The sequence below is a fragment of the Centruroides sculpturatus genome, unplaced genomic scaffold (assembly GCF_000671375.1).
Source record: "Centruroides sculpturatus isolate CEXI.00-Female unplaced genomic scaffold, Cexi_2.0 scaffold1535, whole genome shotgun sequence".
Classification (NCBI taxonomy): domain Eukaryota; kingdom Metazoa; phylum Arthropoda; class Arachnida; order Scorpiones; family Buthidae; genus Centruroides; species Centruroides sculpturatus.
In genome coordinates this window covers 88,008-100,290 of record NW_019386313.1, presented here as the reverse complement: position 1 = coordinate 100,290, position 12,283 = coordinate 88,008, and the positions used below count along the sequence as shown (strand labels likewise).

Here is a 12,283-nt window from a genome sequence, read left to right as displayed (position 1 = left end):
TCAGATTTGTGGTGAACAGCAAATTGCGGCCCCTCAACCGACTTTTGTATACACAGATCCAGGAACGCTATTGAATCCTCATGCTCCCTCTCCCAAGTGAACTTGATTGTAGGGTATATGCTTGAAAGATGCTGCACAAATTTGATAAACTCCTCCTCTGTATTCTCCCATATTATTAGGATGTCGTCGACATAACGTAAGTATAGCGACGGATAACTGATGGTAAGAGGGGAGTTGAAAATTCTACGCTCGACTTCTCTCATAATGAGCTCGGCCAAGACTGCAGATAGCGGAGAGCCCATCGGAACTCCTTGTTTCTACAAGTAGATGCTCTTGTTAAAAAGGAAATAGTTGTGCTCAGTGATGAATGTCAGCGCATCACGTATGTCTAGCACTTGTTGTATGTTGAATCCTTTTTTGATGATCAAGGAGTTAGCAAGCATTACGGCTTCAAAAACAGGTACCGATGGATATAAGGATACCACATCCAATTTGTAGAAAGTATAGGAATCTTTAGGCGTACCCCTCATGCTGGAAGCAATGGTGGACTTGGCAGCTATAGCTATAAAATTCAAACAGGCGTCCGGAATTTCCGGACGCCTGTTTGAATTTTAAATATTTTGTTCCTTTGAAATATCCTGCACGTTTGTCTTGTTAAAATCTTATTCTTTTCACCTGAAGACGACGATTATACATTCGTCGAAAGTGCTTGTGTTAATACTAAAGAAACTTTATTAATGCTGAACTCAGTGAATTTGTATCCATAAGTTATCAAAATTGTTCATTTTCCCCCCTAAAATTTTCGATATATTTGAAATAAATTTGTCGCCTCCTCGTTAAAATAACATTGCCGGGAAAAAAGAATCAAATATTGATTGAAACTTATAACTTTCATCGTTAATATAAACATTCAACCCTCAAACAATGACATTCCTCTTCTGCAAGACAAAAAGTTTATAGTTAAAGTCTGAATTTGTCATTTTGTTTTGGTCCTGGGAACAACTTTAACCTCCACACCTGCAGGACCAACTCTACCTCTCACAATAGGGGGATCACCTGACCAATTTCCCCTGTTCGAAGCTATAAAAGCGACTTCTTTCCCCTTCCTTGGAGGAGTCTCACATCTATGGCCTGAAAGGATTAAGTCTCTAGGAATTTTTACTTTGTGCATCGAACTCTGTGCCTACATTGAAATCTACTAGAGGTATGACACAAATAATTGTAAACTCTCTCTCCGCGAGTTAGGAGATAGCGAATTTTGTAATCTTTATTTTTTTGTAAATCTAATAAATCATTGTTTCCATTGTTAAATGGTGTCCTTTTACTCGCATATCGCCTCGTCAACGACCCCTCTCACCTCCTCCACTCAACCTGACAAAAAAGAATCCCGACCCTTCGGGACCACATTCGAAATTTAGCCATCTTGACAAGTGGGCAGGTTTAACGACCTGTAGCTGAAAAGGAGAGTCAATGGTTCCTGACCTCCCCGGTAGTTCACAACTACATAACTTTGTACAGGATTCTTTTGTATATTGGATATCGTTTAATAATGGAAAATGCTGTTTTAAGTTCTTATTCGTGCTAACATATCAATTATAATAAATGTTTTAAAATAAGATTCAATTTAAACTTTACAACTTAAAAATACAGACGATCCAAAATTCATCTCAGAAAGTAGAGCAGGTCACAAAAGCTGTTAAAGAAGAGAGATTCATTGTCAAAAAATTTTTTGGTTCCTAGTGTTTAGTGGTTTCTTACATTTAGCCATTGTTAGGCCTCACTGCCATGAAATATAGTGCTGAACAGTGCTAAAACACTTCATGCATGCATTATTAAAATGCAGTAACTCTCCATTAATAAAGAAATAGGGATACTGTGAAGAAAAAAATTTTGATGTTGGGCACCATTAGTAGAAAAAGTTCGAAAAACACTGACATAATTAAAGACAATTCTTTTAATATTATAATTCTGCAAAAGCTTCTGTGAAAGATTTATTATTAAGTGTTTGTTCAAATGCAGATATTTCAAGATGTAACAACCAACCAAACATTACTAGATATAAAATGAAAACAAAATTAGTGACTGTATTTCATCAGTTTAAACTTTGCATTGATATTCTTAATAAATAAAACTTAGTTATTCTTTAATGCTATCTTGCATATACAGTACAAAGTTCTAAATTTTTATTCATTTTAATATAAAAATACAAATCTAAAATAAACAAGTAAAACAGCAAAGCCATATTTGGGACAAGACTATGTCTCGGAGATTCACTACTACGTAGAATCACTTTGAAGTTCAAGCGGGTCTCTTTCTCATTCTCAAATCTTCTTCGGCATCACAGGTTTTGAGTGCGATCGTTCAGACTTTACTGGCCATGTCCATGAAGTCGACCACGATGCATTTTTGGTGAAATTAACCTATCTATGTAGAAATTTCTTTCTGTTGCATGTCAGCCCAGGTTGAATTTTTGTCAATTCCTAACAAAAATTTCCCGTTTTTGAAAAAAATAATTGTGGCTATTGTATTGTCTGAAATTATTTTTTTTATTTTGCACAAACAATATACAGCTTAACCCAATTGTAATGTCATCAGATGTAATGACAACCCTAGTATAGCATCTTTAGCAGTGTGGCTAAAATCTGTNCCCAACGCGGGTTTGGGCCAATTTCTGTTCCCTCGGCCCCATCGGTTCCTGTTTGTACTGGGTTGTTGGTGCCTAACCTGCGCGGCTGTTCTCCTACCCGCTCAACCCCCTTAAGGGCTTTTGTACCTTTCTAGCCAGTCCGCATGGCACTGGAATTAGGAGCCTCACGCGAATTTATGTATTTGTTTTTGTAATCTTGTCGGGATATTAATGTAACCTGTGTTAATTGTGTTCTTTATTGTATATATTTTGTGTTCAATAAACGGCCCCGATGCCGGACATCATGGGATCCCATTCCTCTTTCCCTTCATCCCCTTTATCCCCACCTCACCCTTCTAACCCCACCCCTCTCTTCACACTATTACCCCCTCCTCCTCCGGCTATGCCAATTGGTTCGGCCATCTCTGTCTTCAACCTGTCAACCTGTCAAATTGAAAGATTAACTAAATGAAGTAAAAAGATGTCTCTCCTCGTTAGAGTTTAGGATCAAAATGAGGTCAAAGGGCAAAGGTCATGTGGTGGTGCCCTCTGCCCTACACATGAAATTTTTATCGGTCCCACGATTTTACTATACTAGATAATGTTAAAAAAACCACTTGTAACGATATAAAACCGTTTTCATGTCATATTTGAATCACTCCCAAATTTACAAAATTAGATTAAAAATTTTATTTGTATTTTATTTGTATTTATGTGTTCATTACTAAGGTCAGAGTTTACTTCTTGGAATGACTGTGGGTGGTACTCTCCCCTACCTGACTTCGGTGGGGTGAGGTGGCTGTTTTGACTGTTTGTAGAAGAGGGTTGCCATTTTGTATTTTATTTTGACTTGATTCTCAGTCCCGACTACCTACAAGTCTGGATTTTTTTATGCGCAAATGATTTGGGCACCTAATACTCTGTGCCAAATATTAACTCTCAACATGTACTCCTTCATACCTCTATGCTGGTAAGAAAATCGAGCAGTACAATTTTATAAACAAGACATAGTCTTGTCAAAAAATGACTTAAAATGTATATTTCTTATAAAACTTAAATACCTATACATACATACATACATAAAATTCATATTATACTTACTTATTCATTCCATCATCATTTCTTTTAAAAAGTGTTTTCCTTGTTAACTCCTTTTGTAAAGAATTTTGAGATGACTGCTCTCCTCCCTGTTTTTCAGATATTTGTTCAGTTTTTGATTCAGTAGATATTCTTCCTTGAGATTGTCTTTGTTGCCCAGGAGCACAACCTAACTGTGCAGGAGTGGGTGCTAACACAAAAGTCTGAGATGGTGATGGAGAACTAATGTTTTGATTAGGAGATTTAGGTGAGAGAGAACTTTCTGTTACTTGTGATGAGGAAACTGTTGTTGGCACTGTTTTAAGAGGCGATAATCCAAGAGGAGAAGGAAGTGTCTAAACAATAAAATTTAATAATTAGTAATAGTTATTTCAATTATTTAACTGAATTTTTATTAATTATAAATGCAGTTTGCAATTTCTACTTTCCTTTTAGAAGAAACTGTTGAAAATGCATTTTAAATTATTATTGCAAATGCAATTCATGATACTTGACATAATAATCAAGATCATATTTATTTTTGCTTATTGCCATTGCAAATAACTTTATCAATAAGAAAAATTATTAAAAATTAATAAGAACAGTTAGTGATAAATTAACTAAAACAATACAATTGAAATTTTTCTAACAAATCACAATTATACAAATTCAATATTTCAGAGATAACATTATGAATGAATAGGCAGCAAATATAACTCAGTATAGATTTGGAAAGTAAGTAAATGGTGTGAAAAAATTTTACATATGGAAATACATTTTATAATAAAGAGAATAACAAAATGTTATTCTCTTTAGAGTCAAAGTTTTGTTTATATCAGTATCAATGGTTCTACAATTACAAGCATATATTACCTAAAATTATTAGCAATAAACCAAAGATTAACATATAAAAATAGTATAGAATGCATACTAACATTTTTTCCCAAAAGTAAATATGATAAGACAGTTATACTTTGAACATAGAGTAGACGATCAGTTAATGAACATAATCCATTTCAAGATCATGTTCACTACCTGAATTGTTCATTAACAGATTTACTATAAATTTTTATGGGAATTTGATTAATTCATTCTGGAGACCCCAAAAAATAAGTAAAAAATTGTATACTTTCTTATCACATTTATTTATTTTTAATAATAATACAGTGGTACCTTGGTATACGTCTGCTTTAAAATACGTCCAATTCGGAATACGTCTTGTTTGGACGAAACAAATTTTGCTCAGTATACAACTTAATTCAATTATACACACCATCTATGAACAAGTAGTACTATCGGTTTACTAGACCAGACTAGACATTCGTGGTGCCATGGTTTATAACTTTGTTAAATTTCTTCTGATTTTAATTTGTAAGTACAATTTTATTATTTTTATTAATCATGAATTGCAAAATGGCAAATGAAAAGCAACAGAAAAATAAAAAACTGACTAGAATAACAACGGAATTAAAAAAGAGAGATTGTTGAGAAATATGAAGGTGGCACGCGTGTTCAAGATTTAACTGCTGCATACCGTATTCCATGAATGACAATATTGGCATTTGTAAAAAATAGACATTATTAAATCTGCTAACGTTTCAAAAGGGGTTAAATCAATTTCTAAACATTAGATCATGAACATTAGAGAAATTGCTTTTGCTTTGGATAACTGAAAAACAGTGTGCTAGTGACAGCATATCAGAAGCAATTATTTGCGAGAAAGCTAAAAAGATACATGCTGATCTCATGAAAAATCATGCAGGAACTAGCCAGGAAAGCAAGGTATTTAAAGCCAGCCATTTTTTTTTACATAAGAATGGATTAATCGTTTTTACATTACTTCTTATGGGAAAGGTTGGTTTGGTATACATCCTGTTCGGTATAAGTCCAAACATCAGGAACTGATTAAGGTCGTATACTGAGGTTCCACTGTATATACATACACAGTCTTGCATTTTTATCAGTCATGTTTTTTTCCTCATTTGTGGGGTGTTAAAGAATCTGTCCAATGTTGATTGCTTTTCTCTCTTCAGGATTTTTCAGAAGTAATTAATAGCATTGTCATTGTAGAGATCCCGAAGCCTATTACTATTAGCTATATTACCCTGAACCTAGTCTGGATGCCATTCTAAGACCATTATTCTGACATCCTCCCACTTCTTCAAAAGATCTTTAATAGCAGATGATGGCATTAGTCTTCTTTCATCTTCTTTTTCAGAATAAAACACATCTTGCTGAGATTCTTGGTGTTCTTCTGTCATGAGATCAGTTTCAAGTTCCATTATTTAACTATTCAATGTCATCTTCATTCATCTCCAATTTGAGTTCTCTAACAGTTGTCACAATTTCATCTATAATTTCTGGGACATCATCTCTGTCTCCCTGAATGGAGGAGGGACACAGCTTTCACCAAGCAGAATTCAACTTTCATTGGGTGACTTTTGACAATACCTTTTGAATGAGCCAGTTAACTTCAAGAATATCAAATTTTTCTTTCCAAAACTTTTTTAATGTCATCATTGAAGAGAACTGGAATGCTTCAAAACACCTTGAATTCTATCTTCTCATGTGACGAATGTGGAGTTTGTTTCTTCAGTTCTCCAAAAATTTCTCTAGCTTTCTCTTGAATGATAGTCATATAGTTACATCTCTTTTCATTTTATTTTCTTTTATCCAAATTAAAGGCAATTTCTCCATTTTTCCATGGATGACACATCTTTGTTTCTCAGATGTGATTTTCGTTACTCCTTTAGGTGATTGAGTGTTCTTGATTATATCTTTCTTAGCTAAGATTGTGTCTATTGTAAACCTGTTCAAGCCATATTGTCTAGTAACATCAGACATCTTCTGCCCATTCTCTACCTTGGCTATTATCTCTTGCTTGGTTTCTATGGTGAACACAGTTCTTGACACTCCACTCTTTTTAGGCTCCACAATATTATCAGTTTCTTTTTTAAATAAAAAGTTCAGAGAAGCACTTACAAAAAATTCAGAGAACAGAAATCAACTAGCACACAAAATTATGTAAATATGAGGCCTGGATGAAATTTGAAATTTGGTGTTAAAATGTTAACAAATATCTGATGGGACAGTTAAACTCTCACCTTTGGAAAATAAAAATTAATGCAAAACTCAACAAGTGCCTGACAGTCTCGTGAAGACTATAAAAAATTCTTACTGTCAGAAATGTAAACAAAAGGCTGAAATTACAAAAGAGAGTTTCAGTTTGGAGAAATACTATTCATTTGGTATCGGATTGAGCATTAATGTCAATGTCTCCTGTGCTCCAAAAGGTTTTGAATGGTCACCTGGAGACAAGAGAAGACCAATTGGTATTCATTACTTTACATTGCTTCTTCTTGTGTTTGTTCTGTGAGGTGTTTGTTGTCAGAACATAGAAATCTTTCACAAAAGTGTTTGTTGTCCAATTTGTTTACAGTCTGAACTGTTCATTAATGAATTACCCACTGTACTGATATTTTATACAATATCAAAACAGCTCTGAATTTCATATAGCATTCCCACATTTCAGAAACATTATCTGTTATTTGGAATGAATTCATTTAACCAATATTGAATCCATTCCAAATAAGCAAATGAAAGGTGGGACAATAACATCAAATTTTTAATATACTGGATTTTCTTCTAGAATTTTGTAAAAAATTCATGTAGCTAAAAATAAAAAAAAATGTCCAATTTTGCAAAGTAGATATAATATTGAATATAGTTTCAATATATATGTGGGTAGTTCAATAGGAACTCATTGTCTTTAAAAACTTTTGTCTATATTGATGCCAGTCACACATTAACTTCACCAGCATTAAGGCACAAATCTCTGATTCATCAAGCTATACAGAGGATGATCAAGCTGCTCCCAATGCATGTTTTCCAGTTTGATCTTAATAATGCTTGCTGTAAGGGCAGACATTATTGTGAAGAAAGAAGAATGATTACATGACAATTTACCAGACTATCTGTTCCTAAAGCTATGCACAGGTAATCAAGTGTTCCAGTGTATCATTTGGAGTTAATGATTACGTCTGGCTGATAAAATTCCACTAGTAATGATTCTTCATGATAAAAAAAAACATCATAATAACTTTCTTGGGTGACTGTTGACTTTCCTCTTTTTTTGGGCCAAGGTGACTCCAGGTGTCTCCACTGTAAGCTAAATCATTGAGATTCCAGGTCATAATGTCAACATCATGTTTCATCACTGAATACAATTCTGCACAGATATTCATTTCTTTTGTGGTGGTAATATTGCAGATGTTTTATCAACAAACCCATCCATATTGCCTTTTGTTCCAAACTCAATTCTTGTGGAACCCACTGCAAGCAAATTTTCTTTAATATGAGATCATGAACAATGGAGTGAGCTGACCCAATGCTGATACCTAATTACATTGCAATGAACTTAACACTTACAATAGTTTTCTCACATTCAGTTCTTTGACTGCTGCAAAATTCATGCCCTATTTGACTGTTGTTGCTAGTCCAGACTTGGCTTATCTGCTGTTGATTGTCTGCCATTCCAGAATTCTCTGCTCCAAATTGTTATCATCATCTTTGAACAATACATGACTTGCATTCAGCAATGAATTTCAGCAGGCTGGCAGCCTTTTGCACTCAAAAACTGAATTACGGCCTACCGGTCAGTCTTGGACAGTTTACAAATGGTGGAAACCATCTTTCTCTGGCTGCTATATGCTCATCATGTTATCAACGATAACAGCACTAGTAAACTGGCTAAAGAATGTAGCAATCTATATGTTGCATGTCATCATGGGTCTGTCTGACACAACAAATGGAATTTACACAAACTAAAGATTCTATTGAACCAACTATACACACATTAAACAATGCTGTTTACAATGAAACTCAGTAGGATCCATTTAAATAACATAGATATTAATGTAAACAACATAATATAATCTTTTCAAATCANCATTATTAAGAAATTCATTATTTTAAAATATAACATTTATATTATTAATTTTAATAAATAAAACTGTGCGAGGCACCAAGTGTTATAAAAGTTTTAAAAAATTTCATATTATGAATTATAAATGACAAAAGGCATAATTTTAAGAGTATTGTTAATGCCAACAACGATTAAAATTTTAAGTCCGATCCCATCCGAGATAGGACGTGTGCCCTCCCTGCATCTTCTCACACCCTCGGCCTTTAACCATCAAAATTTAATAGCATCAACGTCCCTCATATACAATGCCAAACTTCGTTTCTTAATCTTTACCCCATCCTGAGATAATAAACGAAATAGACGCCAACACACACACCCATGGAATTTTTTTTTTTTACTTTTATGAATTCATGGAGATTTGGAAAGAAGTCGGAGGTTCAATTTCACACGATTCCATTACTTTCCTTTGTTATGTATACATAACAGCAGGGAAAATAAAAAAAAAACTCCGCAAACCTGACACTTTTTAGCGAAGGACTAGAAACATGCAAATAATTTTGTTACGTCTGGTGAGATTTCAAGCCAGTTGGCGATTTGATAACGACTGTTTTTACAATCTGGCAATTTTTATATACAATTATAAATATGGAGTGTGTGTACTTTTCCGGCTCTGTTATATACAACAGAAGGAAAGTGTGGAGTTCGGTCAAAACATAACCCACCCGAGATTTTTACATTTTTGGACTCATTATTGCAATGTGAATTTTATTTCTTAGGCTACAATTTTCAATAACTATAGACCTATAAATTATCCCTGGCGTCAGTCTGTCTATCTATCGTCCTTTAGTTTCGAGATCGGATATAGGGACAGGAAGCTCCGATTAACTATATACGAACTTCCTGTTTTGGCAGGAAGTCACGTTACTTCAATTCAAATATTTTCTCCTGTTATATATGATATACATAAAATTAAAATTGAAGAATTATTTTAATATAGTAATTAGATAATATTGATCAAAGTATTAAATTCGAAATTGAATATAATATATTCATAAAATATAGCTGAAATAGTAATCTAAATAATTATACACTACCTTCTTTTTTTCTTTATTTGTATCTTCTCTTCTGTAATCTCCAACTTTCATTTTGCTTGTATCTTGAGATGTTTCTGTAATCAAGATTGGTTTATTTCTGTCTAATTTTTCAGAATGTTGAGAGATTCCATTTTCTACAAATAAATATCCACAATTGAATTTTTGATAAACAGTACAGTTAATTCTATAATACATATTTTAGTATAAACAAAACTTTTGAATAATTTAAAATAATAGTTTTTATTAACTGAAATATGAAAATTCATAAATGATATATTCTGCTTTGAAATTAAAATGTCCTTATTTCAAGAGATAAATTAAAGATCAGTCCCAAATAGCATTTATATTTACAATGTTAATATTGTATTTAAAAGAATTGCCATCAATATGTTATAATACTTCTTACGAGTGATTACATAGCCAAATATAGTACTTCACACCAATGATTGAAATGATTCCAAGGAAAAGAAACAGCTATTATCAACATAACTTTTCTATCAATCACAAATAAAGTATCATTGCAAATATATTTATATCAAATGTGATCTTCAAGTCTGACATTAAACATATTTGATATTATACAAAATATTCATTTTTTGTAACTCCATGTATTTAAGTTTTATGAATTACAAATGCTATTACCTTTTACAAAGCAATGATGTAATAAAGCAGCTCAGATCAAATTCTGAGTTATGTAGAAAACTCAACGATTTAAGTTTAAAATAACTTTGGAATTTAATATAGTAAAACTTGTGTAAACCAGAATCACATAGTACTGAATATTTTTTCCATTTTGGCTGGTTTCTATTTTGAACAGATTTTAATTTTCTTTTTTTATCTTTAAACTATAATAGATATATGTTAACACAGTTACATTTGATTTTTCTTTTTTATAGTAGCCAGTGGCATTTGACTCTGGAACAGTAATTCTTTGACTGACATCATTTGTCAAGGACTTTAATTACTTCATCCTGTGGTCAGTGGTTCAACAAAAGGCAAAGAAGCAAAAAGATTGGAGATTGTAGCCAAAGAGTGTGTGAAATCTCAATTTATTAAGGAGACAAATTGAGTCAAGGACTCTTCTCAGTCATTCCACTAAGGAAGTTCTGAGAAAGGAATGAGATCTTGAGAAGCCTGAGAGACAGGTTGAGTCAGAGAGACTCATCTGATGTGGATTCTGACCACAGGATTCAAAGTCAAGAACTTCAAAGTGTAATTTGTAATTGTGTATAAATTGTAAATACTTCCTTTGAGATTATAGCAGTATGTCACAGATCTGAATGGAACAGACTATACATATGTATAGTACAGTACATATGTAATTTTGAGTGAATTACTCAATTATAATCAAAATTAATTATCATAATACAACTATTCAGTAAATATCATCATATAAATATGCTATATTAAAACTAAGAGATTACATTATAATTTTATAAAGTAATTTGAACATGTCAAAACAATAAAAACAACTAAGTTATTATTAGTTTTTTGTTTCTTTTATTGCCAACTTGTCAATCTTGCTATTAACAATACTATAATGAATTGACTAATATCAAATTAAGCTACATCATTTAGTTAAGAGAAGGGAAGCCTATAGATTGGTGGTTCTATTGTACTTGAATAAAATAAAAACTAGTACAGCTCTCCCTTAATAGTCCGACAGGTATGGGACCAAAGGGGTGTTGGATTACCAAAAGTGTCAGGATTACTGAAAATAATTACATATTTTGCATTGTTTTGCTAGCAGTAGCTTACAATATTCCCTACTCCAACTGTTCGAACAGAATTGCTCGCAGAAAACACACGAAATGTGTCATCGTGTAAGAATTGGATGGGAAGATTCATGTCGTGACATGCTTCTGTGCAAGCAGACACGTAACAGGGACAGGTCCCTTGACAGGAGGTGCGTCAGACTACTGAGCATGTCGGATTAAAAAACGTTGAACTATCAAGGGAGAGCTGTATAAGAAATTATGCTGTTATAAATTTTTTGTTACAAACATGTTTTCTATTCTTTTTTCAATAAAAGCATCTATTTAAATATATTATACTAGCTGTTACCCGCGACTTCGCCCGCGGAGGTTTTGCAAGCAAACCCCATTTATATTCAGTATTTCAACAATCATAGTAATTGTTATATAACACCTACCACCGAGAATGATAAGAATTGCTGAGAATCAAACAAACTATTTTGAATTTGGTCAATTTTCTGGAACGTTTACAATCGTTCTATAATTTAAAAAGGTTCGAATATTTGGTTAAAAAATCGAAATATATAAAAATATTTATAACAATGTCTGAAATGTTATTAATTTAATACACTTAAGTACTTAATGAAGACTAAACATAACAAAAAATCGCATCTAAAATAGTACAGTAGAAGCCGTTTTTCAGGTTAAGCCTTAATCCCCTCCATCTCCCCCCGCAGGGGAATTTCGAAAAATCCGTTCTTAGTGTGCATTCCCATGGTATACCCTACTAAAATGCAGATAAAAACAAAAAATCGCATCTAAAATAGTACAGTAGAAGCCGTTTTTCCGGTTAAGCCTTAATGCTCTC

The 12,283-nt window shown here is 33.0% G+C and overlaps 1 protein-coding gene across 1 annotated transcript in view; it reads right to left on the bottom strand.

Annotated features, from left to right (window-relative positions):
* Window positions 1-12,283, bottom strand: part of LOC111614509 (uncharacterized protein DDB_G0286591-like) — a 62,551-nt gene that overhangs the window by 12,959 nt on the left and 37,309 nt on the right. Inside the window, exons 7-8 of the mRNA XM_023355879.1 lie at window positions 9,722-9,855; window positions 3,728-4,059 (exon numbers count right to left, since the gene is read on the bottom strand). Coding sequence (XP_023211647.1) covers window positions 3,728-4,059; window positions 9,722-9,855 — 466 coding nt within the window. The remainder of the gene's footprint in view (window positions 1-3,727; window positions 4,060-9,721; window positions 9,856-12,283) is intronic.